General features: G+C 36.7%; 1 protein-coding gene across 4 annotated transcripts in view; it reads right to left on the bottom strand.

The window, feature by feature from the left end:
* Positions 1 to 3,374: 3,374 nt before the first annotated feature.
* Positions 3,375 to 21,335, bottom strand: part of pik3cb (phosphatidylinositol-4,5-bisphosphate 3-kinase, catalytic subunit beta) — a 51,620-nt gene continuing 33,659 nt past the window's right edge. For 3 of the 4 annotated variants that reach the window (XM_073815640.1, XM_065281893.2, XM_073815641.1), the window contains 19 exons: positions 21,178 to 21,333; positions 19,185 to 19,352; positions 17,236 to 17,331; positions 16,594 to 16,845; positions 15,040 to 15,136; positions 13,867 to 13,997; positions 11,496 to 11,546; positions 11,018 to 11,206; positions 10,816 to 10,937; positions 10,120 to 10,263; positions 9,918 to 10,017; positions 9,316 to 9,506; positions 8,594 to 8,703; positions 8,432 to 8,510; positions 5,105 to 5,272; positions 4,258 to 4,381; positions 4,012 to 4,157; positions 3,770 to 3,902; positions 3,375 to 3,569 (listed from right to left, as the gene is read on the bottom strand). In XM_073815640.1, the coding sequence (XP_073671741.1) occupies positions 3,438 to 3,569; positions 3,770 to 3,902; positions 4,012 to 4,157; positions 4,258 to 4,381; positions 5,105 to 5,272; positions 8,432 to 8,510; positions 8,594 to 8,703; positions 9,316 to 9,506; positions 9,918 to 10,017; positions 10,120 to 10,263; positions 10,816 to 10,937; positions 11,018 to 11,206; positions 11,496 to 11,546; positions 13,867 to 13,997; positions 15,040 to 15,136; positions 16,594 to 16,845; positions 17,236 to 17,331; positions 19,185 to 19,352; positions 21,178 to 21,333 (2,589 nt within the window). In that variant the 3' untranslated portion in view covers positions 3,375 to 3,437. Of the gene's footprint in view, positions 3,570 to 3,769; positions 3,903 to 4,011; positions 4,158 to 4,257; positions 4,382 to 5,094; positions 5,273 to 8,431; positions 8,511 to 8,593; positions 8,704 to 9,315; positions 9,507 to 9,917; positions 10,018 to 10,119; positions 10,264 to 10,815; positions 10,938 to 11,017; positions 11,207 to 11,495; positions 11,547 to 13,866; positions 13,998 to 15,039; positions 15,137 to 16,593; positions 16,846 to 17,235; positions 17,332 to 19,184; positions 19,353 to 21,177; positions 21,334 to 21,335 lie in introns of those variants that run through there. The other variant, XM_065281894.2, reaches the window with a different exon arrangement.

Consider the following 21,335-nt stretch of genomic DNA (forward strand, 5'->3'; position numbering starts at 1 on the left):
ATGTTCTGCTACTGTTAATGATCTGGATGCGAAGGCTGTAGGTTTTTCTGTGCCATCTGGTAAGTTGTGTGACAGCACAGCACCAATTCCATTTGGTGATGCATCACATGCAAATCTGATGCATATGGGTTGAAGTGTGCAAGCACTACATCAGAGGTTTTGAGTCTTTTTGTCTCTTTCTGTCCAATTCCACTGTGATTGTGTCTGTAACAGTACATTTAAATAATGTAGCACAGTAGAAATGTTCAGAAGGAACTTGTACCGTAGTTCACAAATCCTAGATATGATCAGAGCTGAGACACATTCTGCGGCCATGGTGCTTTTAACACAGATTCAGTTTTATCCTGTGACTTGTGGAGACCATCTTTGTCAATCACATGACTGAAGTAAGAGATCTGTTTTATTGAAGAACTCACGTTTTTCTTTATTTGCTCTTAGTCCATATTCACTGAGTCGAGTCAGTCTTTCAATGGGCTGCGTTTTGGTTTTTTTGCAGCATCTTTTAGTTCTGGGACATTCATCGTTAATAGTTGCCTTTCTGATGGGAGCTAATAGTCTGTGTCCTTCACCGGGTGTACGGAGTCCCACGGGGGTTCTGAGTATGATCCTTGACTCCCATGAGTCAATGCTAGAGTCAGACATTTAATGGCTTTTTTAAAAACTGCATTTCTTTTGGCCATCATTACAGTTAAACGCGTAATTGAATTCCATGCATTGTCAGGGAGTGCCCCATTTTCCCGGAATAGTGGTTTCAGTAGTGTTTCATTATGGCCAAATTCTGTGTTTCTACCTACATTTAACCACATTTTATCATTTTGGCTGCGTTACAGTCAGACCAAAGTGAAATACGGTTGAAACTTTCTCCAGTTAGGTCTTTATGGATGTACATTGATAAGACAGCAGCTTGGCGCAAGAACAACCAGGTGTCTGTTTGTTTTAGTCATGCATGGAGGGGTTGTGTGCTTTCTAAACCGAGATTGGCATATTTGGTAACACAGGTAATTTCTCATGCGTACGAGTCAGCTGGGCAGTCTGTGCCATTTTCTATTCGATATCATTTAACGTGTGCTTTGGCAACTTGGGGTTGCAATTTTTCTCGTTCCTACAGATTGTATGTGACTCCCTCGCCAGCAGTGATTTTACCAGTGTGAATCCTTCTCAAGGGAATTCCTAGTGTCCCATTTTATTGTTCTCTCTGTCTACTTTCCTGTCGGTCTAAACCAACTTACTATTAAAAGCAAAGAGGCAATAAAATGTTACGTTTGGATATGTTTATTTTTTACACTTTAAAATGACACATTTGTCATTGGCATTTCTACCACAATCTTACAAACTGCCGGCAGTTTAATCACAGACCCTTAACAGTTCCAGCTGGCTGGGAAACCCTGGGCTACAGTGTCAGGCAGTACATCCAGAGTTATACAAGCAGAATAAGAGCGGTCCATCCACAGGGAGCAGATGGTGGGTGATATAGGTTGGTGAGTTTTACATGCAGAACATTGATATTGTTGTTTTTACAAAACAATTGAGACTTGCACGTTATTTAACTTTTTTTTAACAAAACCAAAGTTTCTCCCAGTGTTATGTTTGGCATATAGTAAAGAACAGTCAACCCAATATCTGCATTAGGAAGGAACACAATGTTTGTATAATTCCATTATATTATACAGTTCCTAAGCATTTAGCTGACATAAAAAACACTGCGCATGTGCACAATTATGGAAAAAAAATCAAAGGCATTATTTAAAGCCTTCAAATGAACAACAAAGTAAGGCTGAATGAAAATTACCTTTAATTGTATTTCTAGGAAATTGGCAAGACAGAGCAAAGCCTGTATTAAAAGTCTGTAAAAACAAAAGATCAGCAGTGTAACATACAGCAGCATGGGCACACGCATATAATGTGTCTACATTTGTACATTAACATTTTGTTTATTGCACTTATCAAAACATCCCCTCAAAAACATAAAATTTCAGACATTCAGATATATCTATATTTAGTATAAAATCTCACTTATATTATAGACGCATATCTTTCTCTTATATTCACTCAAGGACAGTAAATGTCAATAATTCTCTCAATGTTGGTATTAAAATATTTTCTTTCCTTTCAATAATCTCATTATGTCACAGTACATCTATCCTCTTATTTGCACACAAACATTCGTTTTTTCAGCACAAGCAGCACTAAAGACATAAATCATATTATCAGCAGATTTTATTACTGTCTTGTGTTTAAAAAAAAGCATAAATCAGTGATTACTACTGCTCATCAGTACACTGAAGTTTTTTAACCTCCCTTTATGTCTTCTCTGTATTTTGTGTACTGCATTTGTATACTGAAATTGTTAGTTTTGATATGCAGTCAAAAAAAATAACCCATCTAAATGTCAAATGGAATCTCAAAAATGTGAACACCTGAATTAGGTACCTAAAATCTATGCTGACATTTATCTGGGGGCTACACAGAGAGAAAAAAGGAGGTACAGGGGAAGACATTTAACCCAAACAGTGTTGTAGTTAAAAATACCTCCAGTGAAAATGTGTGTGTGCTTGCCTCAACAATCTATTACAGCAATCCATTTCCACTTCACCAGAGGTGGGCATTCCTGGTCCTGGAGGGCCACCGTCCTGCAAAGTTTAGCTCCAACCCTTACTAAACACACCTGAATGCCATTCCACGTCATCCTGCAGCCTTTGAGGAGATTTTTCAGGTGTGTTTAATTAGGGTTGGAGCTTTACTTTGCAGGACAGTGGCCCTCCAGGACCAGGAATGTCCACCTCTGGTGACTATAGGAACAGTGCTATACCATTAAAAGGCTTAAAACCCATAAGTCTGTATAATCTATTACATTATTCCAGTGTTTTGAAAACAATTTATCATGATAAAGTAGTCTGGCACATACAGTTTTTCAAAAACAAAAACAATTACAGACAAAACATTTCTTGTGCAGTGAGGCACACGTTTAGTATTGGATTGGTAGGATAAGATGCACTTCTTCTACGTTTGTGCTCTGATTGGTCCGTCTCCAAACGCCTGTGAGTCCCGGTGCGTTAAAACGTCTATGTATTAAGTCTGAAGGCAAAACCTGTGGTGTCCAATCACTGCCACAAACTGGATCACATGGTTCAGAAACTCCCGTTTCTTACTATAAGGACCGACTGGAGTTATTCTTTTGTCTTTTGTTCCCTTCTTTAAGACTATTACATCCCATATAACAATGTCAAGTCAGGGTTGATATCCAACAGGACAATAAGCTGTAGAAAGTGGTTTAGTATTAAAGATCTCTACACCACAGAATGCTTCAGATCAGTATGTTCCACGTGGCCATATATTAAGACTATAAATAAACTGTGTTTGTTTGTTTGTTTGTGTGAACAGTTTTACATTTCCTGTTTACCCTGACTTCAGTTTGGAGTCTGATGTGTGTAACTGGGTTACGAAGGGTGAGCCACATTGTGAGCCATCCAGTTGACTTTGGTGGTCCAACTTTCTCTCAGGGCTTCATCAAACTTCTGACGAAACTGTTTAAGGGCTTCCTCATCTGTTTTACCCAACGCCAGAGAGTCCTACAAAACACACAATCCATTATATTCCTAACTATAAATAAAAAATGTTCAGGTTATCAGCACTCTCGTAACACCCCTTACATCACAAAAACACTACAATACATCAAGTGCCCGTAGTACGTAGTCAAATTGGTACATACATTTTTTTTTTTGAAAGCCTTTGACCAAGTGAATTCTGGAATCTGTATGTGTCAGATTACCTTTAAATACTGGATATCTTTGACAGATGTGAGCTCTGGCAGGCCTGCTGTGAGCATTAACGCAAAGAGTGTGATGAACAAATTTCCATTTCTCCTTAAAATCAGATACGCCTCTTCACAGTACTGCCTAAAACTACACAAAAACAAAGTGTTTTGTTAGTTTAGTGATCATAGTGAGGTTAAGGGAGCAAGAAAAATAAAGAATTGGAGAGAAATACACAGAATTTCTGTTTGTCACGAACTTTCCAAATTTCTCTGTGTTGCCAGTTTTTCCCTGCTGAATCACGTGGATGAAGTCATGTGTGAGGATGAAAGGAACGCGCTCGCGCTTAATTCCAAACTTAGACTTAAAATTCCCCAGGATGTGTCCAAAGTCTATGTGAAAGAGCTGAAGTGCATGCAGACAAACACACAACAGGTTACAATAAAATATTTAATGTCAGACTTCAAATATTACGAATTACTATAGTATAGGAAAATTCCAGTACCTGCCCTGTACTGCGAACCATGATGTTGTCGCTATGGCGATCACCAATGCCCAAGACGTAGGTGGCAACGCAATAACCAGCACATGACAGAGTGAACTCTTCAATGGCTTTCTCCAAAGCATCACTATTTGAACAGTTGGGAAAGTCAAAGGTCTTTTGAATTTACAAATTTATAAAAAACAATACTTTTTTGGAATAATATTGTATAATCTAATTTACTAAATGGGTACAATTTATATAATCAAATTAATTAATATTGTACAGAACATAAACACTTAACACACAATATTTACTCTAAAATACCTATAAATATAACTATCTATTGTAAAGTTTGTAAGGACATTTTGGATCTGGAACACTTCCTAAATAAAGAATAAAATCAAACTCTGTGGGCGCAATGCAAGAGAAAAGGTTCCAAAATGTTGATGCCCCAAAAGCACATGAGCTATAATAAAAGTAACCCATACACACATCCAGATTTATGTGTGTCTTAAGAAGTGAAATGATCAGTGTAAGTTAAAGATTCATATTTTAAACTTCGCAAAATTGTAACTTCAACTTGGACCAATCAAATCAGATATAAAATCAAATTGGTATCAGAAATGTTCTTGTGCTTGGAAATGACATGCACACGTCAATGAGAATTGCATATTACATTTCATAGACCTACAGAGAAGACCTATTAAATTAAAAACCTTTAGCTGTAGAAAGAAATTGATTTATGCATTACACAGACAAATGGCCCGACAAATTTTTACATATTAATGTGAAGTCAAGGCTTGGCAATTATAATATCTGTAGCATCAAAGCCCATTATATAGAAACATTCACGCCTACCATAACTCACCCAGAGTTCTTGTCTTTGAGCCAATTCAGTAGAGCATCTTTATTGAAGGCAGCTGCGGCAGCCATGTTGCTGCTTGTTTTTTGGATGTTGGCGATAGTATCCGCTGAAGACACAACCTCAATTAGACCAGAGTGATCACCGGTTGCCAAGCAACCATAAGGCACAATTCTACAAAAGATAACAGGAGACATAAATCATCATCATCATCTGAAAAGTGATTACTGACATAAACACTAGAGGGAGCCATTTGTTGTTTTCATATTTCTTATGTTTTCAGTGTTTCTTTATTCCCGTCAACTCTCCTTATAGGATACACCGAATTCTTGAAGTCCCTGTCTGTTAGTTTTTGGAGTTTGGATTGTAACTATGTTTAACATTCAGATAACTAAACATATTTAGAAGACTTTTTTCGGCCTGAGGGTAGCGCTCTTATGTTGATTGGGAGGCTCTACGATCATAGACAGCTATCATATACACATTATAGTGTAGTATTTAGATTTGAATATTAATGTAAAAAGTTGCTAGTTGTGGAAAATTCATGAGAGGAAAACAAAGTTATATAAATAAATTCTCAATATAATCAATCAAGTGCATGGGGAGCTGGGTTACTTCAAAACAACAATATCATTAATATAACTTTTTTATCATTATAATTTATTGGTTGTTATTGCAATTGTTTCTCATTATAGAATGCAAGCATTTTGTATATTCCCATTCATCTAGAAGTTATGACAAGAGCACATTTAATCTAAATGGTATGTGCTTTTACTAACATGATTAGAATTTATTTTATTTTATGAGAATTTGGCCCAACATAGTTTTTTCTTGAAATTTGGTGATTTTGGTTTTCCTACAAAATACCATGGTTAAACTACAGTTTCTGTAATCCGGTGGCCATATTAAAAAATATATTTTTTTAAGGATCCACACATACAGCATTTACAAAGAAAGGTAAAGTACTGCAAACATGGGAAACAGAAAGCTTTTCTCTGTCTAGTAAAACCAAACTTTCTGTCCTATTGAATGACTTAAAAAGTTGTGCTGACAATCTCTCAAACAAACTTACACTGACTGACTCGACACAACTACACGTCGGATTATTTGTACTTGTGGCTGCTGCTCAGGGAAGATAAAATAGGCCTTTTCAGGTCTGATTTTGAGGACAGTGATTGGCTAAATTTTATTTCATGTCATGATTATGAAGCCAATAAATAGTTAATATCATTTGTTTACATCAGTGTTGTGGCTGTTCAACAGAGGGCGATACGTTGACGCCAGGCCTGTTTGCTGTCATGGTTTATCATAATTACTGGAATTTAGCACTTTTAAATGTGGTTAAGGGTGGAACTGTTACAGAGTGTCAGATACTCATGTTCACCCTTCACTGAGCACAGTTTCTGTATAATGTGTGAGAAGCCGGGTTGATTATTTGAATACGCTACTGAACACAAGCCTGTCAAAGCCAGTAAATAGTAAATATCATTTGTTTACATCAGTGAAGTGGCTGGTCAACAAAGGGCGATAGGTTGACGCCCTTTCTTGATGACACAAGCACACAAAAAAAAACAATAAAATAAATTATACAAATAGCTATTTAGATGACATATGATATAAAATCTGTCTTGTTCTTTTTATTAGAAACAGCAGTCACATGGACACATTACAGCCTATGATCAAAACCTGTAGGACAATATCAGTACATGTAAATGTTTTATTTTGTTGCAAGCAAGCACAGAGCCCTGCACAGGGGCAGAGGCTGAAATGGAAAAAAGGGAACTTCTCTTAGGCCTAATTATTATTTTTGAACAAAAAAAGTTTAAATATATTGACACATCTTCCTTACCAGTTTATTTGAATTCCCTCACACACACACGCACGCACGCACGCACACATACACACACACACACAACTGTTTCATACTTAACAGATTTCTTTTTTTTTTTTTTGGGCCATTTTGCCTTTTATTGATAGACAGTAGATTTTAGAGACGACAGGAAAGTAGAGGGTGGAGAGAGGGGTATGGGATCGGCAAAGGACCTCGAGCCGGGATTCGAACTCGGGTCGCCGGAAGTGCGTTTGCACCATATGTCGGAGCGCTGCCCACTACACCATCGGCTCCGACACTTAACAGATTTCTACACAATAATCAGTTCAAACACAGAGGGTTTATTCCAAGAACAGGAGACAGCAAAGGAAACGGCCAACAATGTGAATGTTTTCTGTGCAGTAGCAAACTAGTTAGTTTCCAATATATTTAGAATAAATGACTGCGCCAAGGACAGGGTGGACAGTTTCATTTATAATTGGTTTGTTTATTTTGCACAAGTAGTAAATCTCTTTAATTCTTTTGGTGTTAAAAGAACCCATTTTTTTTACCATAAACTAACAAAAGGGGTGTTGCTACTATTTTGTTAAATTCACAGTAAGAACATATGAAGTACAAATTATTTCTTATACAAATGATTACTTTATCAGGCTCTAAGGGTTGCACTATTTCACATCATTTACAGGACATTTAAAAGACGAAAGAAAGCAGTGGTCATCTGATAAATAAACTGTGCGCTGCTGCTTTTCTCACTTGAACTATGATGACTACTGCCACCCACAGTCTGCTTGATTCAACGCTGGGTTATTTGCGCTTGAACAATTATATCATTATTTAGATTTCATATCATAATTACATTTTCTTTCTGTTGCTTTGACGCCTGGGCCCGTGCCTATAATGCCCATTGGATAATCCGACCCTGGCAGGAGAGACCCACTGTAATATGTGGCCTAACCCTAACGTCAACCCTAACACAACTGTCACAACAACTCCTATTTATTCCCACCTCTGGATGTGTCTGTCTACTGTAGTTATGATAAGAGAAATTTAAGTTAAAGGTCAGATAAAATGGAGCAACTGCACTCCTATCCAACAACTGTTCACGAACAGCTTCACAAGGGTGACCATACGTGCCATTCTGCCCGGACGCGTCCTGGCCAGGATTTCGGTGCATCTTCCGGAAGTCGTATTTGTTGACACCATATGCCATTCAGTTAAAAACATAAGACATACAATTGTAGTTTCATTCTTACATAAAAATGTAACGGTTGCTTTTCTGTAATAATAAAAATAATCCTCTATGACGTATGCAGTTGACAAATACGACTTCCAGAAGACGCACCCGAAATTCTGGCCAAGACGCGTCCGGGAAGAATGGCACGCATGGTCACCATAGTTTCACAAAACCAAAAAAAAAAGCAGCAGCAACAGTATATTGTCCCCCTCTGACAAATGTAAGAGAAAATACAAGTCAGCATATCACACAAACACACACACTCTACCTTAGATCCAAGTTGGCCTCTTTCCACAGTAGATCCATTAATCTCAATATTTGAAGAGTCAACATGTCCTGTCTCAGGTCTGAGAAAGTGAGGTTTTTAAAAGTTAATATTTCAATGTTATCCTGTGACATTTGTGTGTCATCCAAATTGTGTTTCTCTTACCATCTCCATTTTTAAAGATGATGCCCAGGGTGTCTCCAGTCAACAGCTTGTTATTGTACACAATCCACAGTGGTTTCATCTTTGAATCCATGTACCTGCACTTCTCCACGCTGCCAAAAAAAAAAAGAAAAACTATCAAACAAAGCTTTTGTTTGCAAGTTAGTTCAAAACCTGCATACATTTATTATGATATTGGTAACACTTTACAATAAGGCTGTATTAGTAAACATTAGTAAATGCATTCACTAACATGAACAAACGATGAACAATTAATGTCAATAATCAATTCATGGTCCTTTGTGCTGCATTAACTAATGTTAACAGTAGTAAATGCTGAAATGAACTAAGCTTTAAAAATGCTGTAGAAGTATTGTTAATTGATAGTTCATGTTAGCTAATGTATAAACTAATTGATAATAAATACAACCTTATTTAAAAGTGAATTATTCTTTATTACTGCAAACAATTCACCAGGTGTTGCTCCACCTCTCAAACTACAATTCTCTACCATTGCTTTTGGCTGATATCAAGTTTTTTCTTTCTACTTTACCCCAAATGAATACACAAAACACCTTGAATCCTGTACTGTATGTTTTCATGTTCAACAGTGATAATAATACTAACAGTGATAGTCAGGTTTTAGAGCCAGAACTATCGCCACACTTTACGAAATATCAAGCAATGCACAAAACAACTGAAATGCACACACAGAAATATCTTACTTGACTCCAGCGAATAGTATGCTGGGATTGAGTGGAGACTGCAGGTCAGAAAGTGTCTCGATGAAGCCTGTCTGTCTAAGGCACGTCATCATTGCCTCTTTAAGATGGGCATCTTTCGTTTTGTTCTTGGTTTTTATGGTGCCCAGCTTAATCAGCTCATTAACTGCTTTCAGCTTATTAAGAGCTTCAACCTATTGAAACAATTATTGAAAAACATTCACTTTTTTAAGAATTAGGGATCAAAGTCATTTTGAATAAAAACAAACATAAATGCCTAAATGTAACATGATGCAAATATGTAATGGTCTATTACAGCAGCAACAACTAAACAAAAGTTTTTGTGGTCCAAACATAACCACTGGTAGAAGATAAGAAAGCACAAACTGGAAGTTAACTTCAGGGAGTGAGTCCGATAAAACATCTATAAATCATCTATTTTAAAGGCACCTATATCTCCTAAACATATTGTCCTAAAGAATTAGTCCATCCAAAAATGCAGATAAACAAAGAATTTTAATAAAGCATTTTGACACAAATGTCTTTATGTGGGACGCCCCCAAAATAAAAAATCAAGTATATCTATCATAAAAGGCGTGTCGCACCTGTTTTTTGAGAACTTCTATGTGTGGGATACTGCCTCTGCAATACGCTTCCAAAATCAGAGCGAAATGAACGGATACAGCTGAAATGTGCATCTCAGACCTGGAGCAAAAACATCAATAAATGACATGCATTTAGCTGGTTCAGTGGGCTTATGCAAGAGCTAACGTATTTAAATACTTTGTTTCACGTGCACACACTTGCCTGAGATGCCAGAAGAGGAAATGGCCGATTTTACGGCTGGTCTGAGCGCGGTCCAGGAGGAAACGGCTGAGGGCACAGTCATAGTACGGCTCATAACGCAACACCTGCACCAACTGCAGCAAATACTGCAACAGCTCATCATCACTAACAAAGAAAAACAAAAAGTAAGCATTATAATGGAGATAGATTTGTGGACTAACTTGCTTTTGAGTAATTTATTTAAAAAAAAAATGTACATATGCTTTCTCATTTGTAACTCACTTTGGATAAAAGCATCTGCTAAATGAATAAATTTGAATTTTTTAACTTATTAATGCAGTGAACTGTTTTAAAAGTGTTTGTTTTCCATTTTGCACTGTCAATAAAATAAAATAAAAACTGGGCAGGAGTGCATATAAGGTGGCTCATGCAAAGAAACTTGTCTCTTGTGTGAATGACACTGAAAACAGTTTAACCCAATTAATGACTAGCATTGATAATAGTAAGGATATCTTGCAAGTGTTTTTTGATATTGCAAATTAATATTTCATTCATATAACGACAATAAAACTCTCTTCAACCCCATATTTCCATTTAAAAATATTTTGTTTTTTTCCGGAGATAAATTATACCCATCTAAGTGGGTTGTCAAATGAAAGTTTGGGATCCCCTTATCTAAGGTGCATGGTCGAGTGTAGTGTGCACAGCGCTCCTCACCTCATATCTTTGAGGCAGTTGACAGCAAATTCTCGGACATACTGGTCAGGGTAGTTAAAGTCCAGGAGCTCTAGAGCATCTCGAGGGCTCAGCTTGGGCCAAATCTGCAACAGCGCTTGCAGCTGTAGCACGAGAGAGAAAGAGTTTGCATTTGTCTCCACACGTATGCTGGTGCATAAGTGTGGAAACCGTGTTGGCTTACCTGAGCCATATCTTCGTGTTTGCTCCATTTGACAGACAGCAGCAGTTTAGGGAGAGACTGAGGGAAGTTTTCTCTGCAGTCATAACGCAGTGTCCATATCAGATCCTTCTCATTCTCACACAACTGAGAGAGCGGATCTCTCTCCATGATCTCTTTAAGCTCGATATAAAACTTCTTACCTCCACGACCCTACACACACACACACACAAGCCTCCTTGTAAGCATGTCAGATGTTTAGATTTACATGTGTATCTCATTGTACTATCTAAATGTGCTTTAGGCCTGGATGTTTTTACTTGTTTTTAAATTTATATTTACTCTGATGAATACTGACTGTACATGTACAAACGGCAAATAAAACTTAATTTATCTTTTTACTTTTTAATAATAGTACAATCGATCTTTTTTAATGGATCTGCACAGGACAAGTTGCTTAAACTTGATGATTATGTATATATTTATAGATACTACATTATACCATTGTCATGGAATCACTGGCTCCAACAATGTCGGCAGCTTTTTCCAGTATCTATGGATCAAGAACAAAAAATGTCATTATACAACAGTGTCAGTCTTAGTCCACAAACTATTCAATGACTATTTTGACTGCACTAAAAAGAGGTGAGTTGAATTTGTGACTAAAGTTTCTTCAATAATTAATAGCACATTTCATGAATCAGTGCTGTTGGGTGTGGTCAGTGGTGTAGTCTACGTGATACGCAGGTATACGCCGTATACCCACTAGAAATTGTCAAGGATTTCCGTATACCCACTAAAAATAGCGCGAGGATGCGTAACAGCATGGTTTTGTGACATTTTTAAAGGTTAGTCATAATATAGATGTGAAGCATTGACCATTAGCATGCTACACTTGCTACTTTAGCGGGTTGAAATACATATTAGGCTATATACTTCATGCCAAACTGCGCGATCCGATCGGCGTATGAATTTCTATGAAATCAGATTACTATAGTGACGCGAAAGTGACTGGGGAGCAGACTGGCGAGTGACAGCAAAGTACCGCGAGAGAGACTCCAGTTATCACATGGAGAAATCTGCTTTGACTCGCTCTCGCGGTACTTTGACATCACCAAGAGGTCTGCTTAGCGCCAAATGAAGTCGAACCTACAGTGTAGCTGCTCACGCGACACTGTAAACAAACAGTCCAGAGAAGTGAACGAGTGCTGCAACATAAACTCCATATAGTTTACAACGCACATGTGAGTAAACAACATTTAAATCATCATTCCAGTTTATTACTTTATCTGGAGGTAAGGCTCCAAATGCAATAAAATAAGCCCGTGATTATACCCTGATGGTTTTTAGCTGCCTTCAGTTCCTCTGCATGTTTGCTTGTGCTTCACAGTGTTAAACTTCCCTTCTCTGTGTTCATTTATATATCTACGTTCAAGATGTATATGATCTTAAACTTCTGTTTGGTTTGGGTGTCTAATATTAGGCTACATGATGGTCTTGTAATAATAATTATGTATAAGCCTATTTTCATTTTTAGACAATGCTTATATTATATGCAAAAATAAGCTTTTATATCAATGACTATGCAAATTAGAGTTAATTCATGGTCATCTTAAATGTGTATTAATTAAAAACATTTACACCATTAAATTACACATGGTAATGTTATCAATAGTTGTCAGATAATAGCTGTTGAAAGAGTGGATATTTTGTTCTCCTTCAAGGCACGTGTTAGCCACAGATTGAAGATTTATTTAATTTTAATTAACAGTTAAGTAACTTTTGTCCCCGAGTTAGATGTTGATTAACACTAAACCAGTCTAAAAATCAGTCCAGTTTCCCCAGCTGTAAACCCATTGGCTGTTAAAGTCTTTTTTTCTTATAATAAACTGACATGTTGATAACACGTTCAGTTTATGTGTTATGAGTACACTTTCAGAATGCTCTTAGTTACATGAATACTATACTGTATGCATCTGTGAGTGTGGTGGTGCTTATGAGGTGTCGCGCTAGGACGAGTAAGCATAAGGGTGAGAGGGAAAAATCACAGTATACTCACTACAAAAATCTAGACTACACCACTGGGTGTGGTCCAGGTCTCCAAATATGCTGTAATGTAAACATCTCTTCTAGTTCATATATCTTTACTTAATCCATTTAGGTTTTCTGAATTTATTTTTCAAGCTGCCATTTTTCAAACTTTAGTTGGTGTGTAATGTTGCTGTTAGAGCATAAATAATACCTGTAAAATGATAAAGCTCAAAGTTCACTGCCAGGCGATATATTTTCTTTAACCGAATTCCTCTTTCGAAGCCTACAGTGAACGGCCGGTTTGGACTACAACCCTCTATTTCCTGCTTTAATGACGTCAATATAAGAGTTTTTAACTAAACTCCGCCCACAGGAATACGTCAGTTGCCAGTTTTGGCTCAAACGGCTCTGCTAAGCTAAGCTGCTGTCGAATCACAACACACTTAACAAACTACACAATCAGAACTTGTTACGTATTTCTGAAGGAGGGACTTCATAGAACAAGGAAGACATCAGCAGTTTAAAAAAAATATAAAACAACAGTATACAGAGAAGTAAATTGTGTGAAAAATACCACGTTTTTTACACACAAAACATGAGCATGTTATATTGCGAACAGTAAACACAATCAAAGGGAAAAACGGGACCTTTAATGTTCTCAAACTGTATACCAATGATCATCTGTTTTTAACTTTTTAACTTTGTTTAGAATATACTGGGGCCTTCAGCAACAAACTGGGTAAGACATTATGGCAGTTGTCAAGACTATGCAATACAAATGCGTCATGTGTACATGTGTATAAATGCAAGTCATGTTTACATGTGTACATGCGTATGCATACCTTGTCAAATGGAGGAAATACAACAGGTTGTGTTGAGTACATATGGAAGCTTATGTGTAGTTCCGTGGCATTCTCAGTGTATGGATTGGTCTGAATCGTCCCAATGGGGTTCAACATTTCTTCCAGTTCATCTGCATGCAACCAATTTTTGAAAAGATAAAATTAGAAGCATTTCTGAGCATATTTCCTTCATAGAGGGCATCAGTGCACAGGCTTACACAAAAAAGCTATTAGTTTATTACGATTCGATACAATATCGATTTTGCCCACCAGCGTGCGATATTTGCCAATACATCAAGCGCTTCTTCGATGCAATTACAATTCGATTGGATTAATTTATCAGTATTTTTATATTACGCGTATTTTCAATTTACAAATGCAACCAAAATATAAAACATGAACATTTAATTAAACTCTTTGAAAACGGCACAATCTCTGTCTCAATTGGAACATTTACAACAACAAACTAAAAAAAGACACCTTTTTTAAATAAAGAAAAATGAATAATGTCACATAAAATCAGGTTTATGATGGCAACAAAATATGCAATAATGACAATCACTGGAGGTAGTTATAGGAAAAAAAAGAATTAATATATAAAAATAAAGCTGTTAAACTTAAGCATTTGATCTTTCACACAACTTCAGATCAAACAGTCAAACAAATGCTGCAGTGGTCTCTTTTGAGAGGGTTTTCTTAAAAAAAAAAAATCAACAGATCAACATGTTCAGGAGAGAGGACACTGCATTTTGCACGAACAAAATTTGAATCTGCTACAACCACTTTTTGCTGAATTGCATTCATTTGCTGACACTAGCAGACGAAAATAAATGAAAATGCGTGCTTTGGCAAAAATGCCTAGATGGATGTTACATCAAGGAATGAGTGTCAACATAAAGGAACCTCATATTAATATTTTATGTGTGGCATCGATGCATCATATAATTCGAAATATAATCGATGTATCGATCCACATTGATGTATTGTTACACCCCTATTAAAAACAGATGAACTGATAACTCACAGTGCTGACCTAAATCCAGACACACCCTGTGACACATCTATCCAATAGTTTACACAACCGTATAGTCAAACTCACACCCCAGGAATATGAGAATGAGCGTGTGTGTGTGTGTGTGTGTGTGTGTGTGCACGCGCGCGCCATTCTCTCACCAGGAAATGAGGACCAGCAATGCAGGATCATGTCTCCAGTCTTCAGTTGTCCTCTATAGTCAAACACCATTGTGTTCACCCATGCAATTGGGTAGTGCTAATCAAAGAAACAGAAATGAAAAGTTTCAAATTCAATACAGATTAAGCTTCACTGACAGCATTTGTAGTATAATGATTATAACTAAGCGATTGTCTGTGACTAGCACAGTTACAGTAACACATACAGTAAACAAGGCAGGCCAGTTGAGGGTGTACATTTCTGCATTTAAATTTGCACCCTTAAAATGCAAATGATGTCTTGTCCTCACTCTCTTACCAACAGACAGTGAGCACTTTCGGTTAAAAATAGATGTGATTCCTGTGAATACAGTCTTTGACAATATTATCTTTAGCCGAATTAGTGCTACAGTGTGCTAACAAACACATTTAGAAAAGCTTTTGGATAAAATAAACCAGTCAGTCAGTGGTCGTGGGCGGGATTTTATAAGTTTGACATCACATTAAACTGATTGCTTAATGAACTTCTAACTGTTTTTCACAGTGTTTTGTTAACATGTTTTATACTTTAAAGGGATTGGTTTTACAAAGAGAGGTGGGGTAAAGCTATTTGTATCAGAGCTTTTCAGTGAATTTAGTCCCGTCCAAATAGAGCTGGGCGAAAAAAAAATCACCTGCGATTCTCATGCGTGTCTCATAAGTAAAGCCGGTTCGGTGATAAGTAGTAAATCGCCATCACCTGCGATTTGGATGGAGCGGCATTTACTACACAAAGTTGTATTTCACCAAGAAGCTAGGCAAAATCGCATTCATAATTGAAGACGATCTTCCACGATTATGCCTAGCTTTCAGTGAAATATGGCTCTGTGAAATAAATGCCGCTCCATCTGAAAGCAGGTGAGGAGAATCGCAGACGATATTTTTCGCCAGCTCTACCTCCAAATGCTCCATGTCAGTTATCATTACGGACAACGTCAGTGAAGATTACAGCGACTTTTACCTTCTGTATAAAGGTCTTGAAGAAATTACCTCAGATAATAATAATCCGGTACGAATAGACCAGATGTAAATATACATGTACATATTTCGTAATTTCCTGTAATTTTGCTTGTTTGTTTTTTAAATATGGAAGTGCTTGAAGAATCATTCACTTGCGTTCTGAGTGGTGGAACAAAACAGTGGAAAGTCAGTTCCTGCATACGACGACAAAGACTTAAAAAAATCACTTCTCAGAGGCACGGAACTGTTTCTGAAACTGACAATACCGAAAATAACCACTGTGTTTCCTATCTAGTCCAATTTTTTGTTTTCTCGTTGGCGTCATGTTTGCACATGTCATATCAGGAAGCAACGTAATGTGCACATGATGACGAGGGAGGTGACACGCTGCGTAATCGAGTTACCCCTTCCACTTCTGAATGTTTTAAGGAGATTTCTAATCCCTTGCAAATTGGTCATCAATATTACAGACGTCCTGTGGTAAAGTTACATTACTCCAGCTACCCACGTAAAACTAATCCCGTCCGAATAGGGCTACAGTACTTGTGTTCAACTTACCACTTTCCCTGCTTTGCGAATGGTTTGGTATTTGTTAAGGTGTGTGTTCTTGGTGGATTTCTGTTTCTTCACTTTGTCCATGACCGCGTAAATGGCAAAACAGAGGCGCGCCATCCGTGGCAGGTCACAAACAGCAATTTCAAACTCCAGTGTTGCGTTCCATTCATGCTCAGATCGACTACTGCTTTCACTGCTGACTGCTGTCTTACACAAGAGCTCCGTACCGTGAAACAGCCCTGCTCGAACCTGGATCTGCTCATACACAAATTACAACAACAAAACATAAATGCATCATAAAAATCTTCGGAATTGGTAGGGATGTTTGTGGAAATTTTAGTAACGGGTACTGTAAGAGAGCAACACATTAAGTGTACTTTGCACTTTATAAAAAAAATTCAGTTCAGTAGGAATAAGTCCAATTTTTTTGTAAATCCTGAATTAAACTTTTTTCATCATATAAATTGTCTATATTGTACTTTACCGGTTACTGCTTTGATTTGTAATGTAAAAACAGTCCATCCCCTGACAAGTAATTTTTTAATTCACGTTTATTGTGTCATATCACTTGTTCTTTGGTGATAGGTGGTTAAAGACTAGTGTAAGAGGAATTAGTCTGGATTCAGGGGTGCTGATCATATTTACCTTAGCAGTATCTTCAGCATTGACTTTAATCCCCTTCACAAGATTAATTCGAAACATATGTTTGTTTGGAACCTTCCAAACACACGTATGCAACAGCTGGATGGGGGAGAGAGAGAGAGCGAGAGCGAGAGAGAAAACAGTTTATTATAACAAAATTACTTTTTATATGTCGACAATTAAGCTATACAAAAATAATTCATCAGATTACTTCTCAAACCAACTCATTTATTTTTAAAAGCGACAGCACAAGCAAACCTTTTGGAAATAAAAAATCTAGGATTATTGGGCTAATTTAGACATCGTCATATGTCAACATGGAAAATGTTTGTAGTTAACGGATTAACCAAAAATGAGGTTCATCACATTATGACATTTGGTGGTTTTCTGAAATGAATAGAAAAATGGGCCTTTTAGCAACTGGATGATATAGTCACTTCCCTGCAGTTCTTTTTTATTTGCATGGTTTCTATGGTTAGATACACACAGCATTTCCCATACACTGAGAACATTTCATCTTATAAAAGGATTACTTAAAAATTACAGGCATGTACGTAAGAGCAGGATCATATAGCAATGTTTAGACTTGGCACAACAAAAATATATCAAAGTATATTTTGAAGCCATTGAGAAACCCTTGTAACATACAACATATCAGACTATTGAAAAAAATAGCTTGCATTGCTGTAACAATGCAAAACGGTACACACATTTGTGAAAATTAATAATTTGTTAATGTTTATTAAATCTGGCAATTACAAGGTAAAGCATAACATCTTAGTTTTTTTATTCACATCCTCTTTTCAATGGTGACAGGTATGAGTGAAAACTGTTTGGTCTCGTTTTTTTAGAGTTTGTTTTATTCATTTTTTATCCTACAGTATTAATGTGGCTCTAAGATACGTTCACACTGTCAGTTCAAATCTGATTTTTGTGCATATCTGATTTGAATGAACGATATGAGAAACAGGAGGCTGGCACGAGCGGTTTTATTCCCTGCAGCCATCTTCACTCGCACATCTACAATAACAAAACAACCTTGCTTTTCACACAACGTCTAACATGGTGAGAGAATTAATTTTAACACAACTTTTATTTTAACTTCAAATCAACACAAAATGACACATAATGTGTTAAGTAGCATAACATAAAAAATGTGTAAAAAATTAACACATCCTTTCTTTTTCTGAGTAGTTCAACTTAAATGTAAAATATGTATTTATTTCTGTTAAAGTGGCTTTTCTGTAATGACTTAGTGGGCAGTCGTGGGGTAATGGTTAGAGATTTGGATCTGTATCTTTCACTTTACTGCCGTTGCACACCTTTGTTTGAAGTTTTTAATTGAGTGCTTTTTTGTCTAGTTGAAAGGACTGCCACCTAAAATATTTATAAATGAAATGCGTATCCACTTCAGACTGGATACAGTGCCAAGCAATTATTTATGTAGTTATTTATGTTTATAATGTTTAAAGAAACTGTTAATTATTAATTATTGTTGAAATTATTGCCTCCTGGTCTTCATTCAAAAAAAGTTTTCTTTATAAAAGAAAATCCTAATACTGTACGATAAAAAAAATCTAAGCCAAATCTAATCCTACATTAAGCCAAACATGAATATACCCTATGATTTTGCTCAACTCTCTGGGAGACAAACTCTGGTTCAGACTCGAACCTTTAAGTTGGTGCTACCAGCCATTAAATATGAATAATATGCTAAAAACGCACTCGTGAACGTGTATCAGTCGTTTCCCGGAAGCTAGTTCTTTTAGTTTGTAAAGTTTTAAATACTGATTTTTTTACAAAATGGCATTAATTTACTTAGCTGTGTGGATTACTTCCGTTAAGGATGGATGGACTTTGTTGGGTATCAAATCAGATGCGCCATTTACTACCATTATAAAGCTTGGAACAGCCAGTATATAAACATAACCAGATACATATGGTGCACTTACAGTTGGAGCTCTCTTCTTCGGGGGCAACGGAAGAGGAGGGTTTGACATCTTGCGTGCCAGCACTGATCCGATAGTACTGACTTCCTTCTCAAACAAGTCCTTTATGAAACTGCAGTGAACCATCGTCAGATGAGGACTCTCTTTAGCCAACAAACAAGTCCTGATGTACTACAAACACAAACATGTTGAGATGTTATCAATACTCCATATACTTCCCTTTACAAACAGCATTGCAGATAGTATCACTGAATGTAAATATATTAGTAGTTCAGCAGAATCGTATTTGCATGGAAGGCTTCTCTCCAAGCTTCAAAGAGACATCACAACATCACCACGATTAGAAGTAATACAATAATTATTTCTAAGTATTGCATGTATAAACTAATGCCATGGTTTCAAGGGATTATCTTAAGCCAAGCCTAGGCCTTAGTTAAATGTTTAAATATTCTTTTATGAACATTACTGGTGTGTATCTTGAGATATTTTAAGATCGGTTTTATTTTTAGTTGAACACAGCTCAAACAAGGGGTGGGTGGTATGACCACAAATCCATTTCACGGAAGGAGTCATTTAATTTCACATGAATGGTATATTTCATGGTACACATGTTTTTAAGCTTTATGTTTATATTATTTTTGGAATACACAAACTTGCAGAAATTTGCCACTCACTAATTAACTTTTAACACAATCCTCACCACCGTTTTAAAAATATAATAAGTTAAAGTTAGTGTTCAAGTGACAATGCACTAAAGATAGTAACAGATTAAGTCTTATTAGACAGAATGTTGTTTTTAAATCAGTTATATATTTTGTAGGCTATTGAATATATAGGACGCATTGTATTTTGGATTTATGCAGGCAGTAGCCTACATTGAAAATATAAGTAATATATAAAACAAACAAGTATGAATATATGCACAAACCTACAGACAGGAAAAATACCTAGCCTATATAAGATCTTTAGATTTGGAGATTATAAATATGACACGTGCTATGAGGTGATGATCATGGAGTCTGATCTGAGGTGGTCTTGTTTTAAGTGGTTATGCATCTGGTTGGCTCAAGATTTATTATTGTCTTCCTGGAACAACACGACAATTGAAATCCTTACAAGCCACACACGTGTTTACTGGACTGAAGCTGATCTCACCTGACAGGTTTTTTTGCGCTTTGTGTTTACTAAAAACGCACACAACATGGAACAAATGCACTTAGTTCTTTCTTTGATCTTTGAATACGACTTACCCTTCAGAACTATGCATTGGACTAGTATTGTCTTTTTTTTTGGGGGGGGGGGGGTGACATCTCATTCCTTTTCAACACATTTAAAGGGCACCTATTATGGCCTTTTTACAAGATTTAATACAAGTTTTAGATGTGTCCAGATTCAGAATGTGTCTGTGAAGTTTCAGCTCAAAATACCCCACAGATCATTTATTATAGTATGTCCAAAATGACCCTATTTGGGTGGGAGAAAGAACGTGCTGTTTTAATTTCTGTACCTTAAAGCTCCTCACTTCCTTAAAAACAGACAGTGAGCGCTTTCAGTTCAAATAGATCTGATAAATACAGTCTGAGACAATAATATCTAGTGGACGGAGTACAACTCACTGAGTGTGGAAACTATGGCAATGGAGGACTGTAAGAGTAATAATAAACACACATCTGATCAAGGGTGTGGATTTGGTTTTGAACACTGAGGGGCTGAAGTTTCAACTGTACATACGTTTTCTTTAATCAGTAAATATCATACAAATATAAATATTAGGTGGGGAAGTTTTTGCTACAATTGATTATCGAGTATTATAGTACTGTAGAACCTGTACTTCCATATCTGTACCATGCTTTCACTATAGTATTTTATACTATTTTAACTGTTCTTACAGCCTCAGCAATGTTTGACATGGTTTCTTTTTTTGCCATATTAACAATAAAAAACCTCAGAAATTACAGTTTGAACTTGGCAAGACCTTTCGGGCATTTTGTCTTACTTTGTACTGATTGAGAGGGTGATCTTCGAATAGGAACTCCAGTTTGTCGCTGACACGTAACACATACTCTCTTCGGGTGGTCTGCAATTTCTTAAGAGCCTGATCCATAAGTTCAGTTACTGTACAGTTCAAGGACACATTCAAACTGGTTGTGTCCT

This window comes from Paramisgurnus dabryanus, chromosome 8 (assembly GCF_030506205.2).
Source record: "Paramisgurnus dabryanus chromosome 8, PD_genome_1.1, whole genome shotgun sequence".
In the NCBI taxonomy this organism is placed as follows: domain Eukaryota; kingdom Metazoa; phylum Chordata; class Actinopteri; order Cypriniformes; family Cobitidae; genus Paramisgurnus; species Paramisgurnus dabryanus.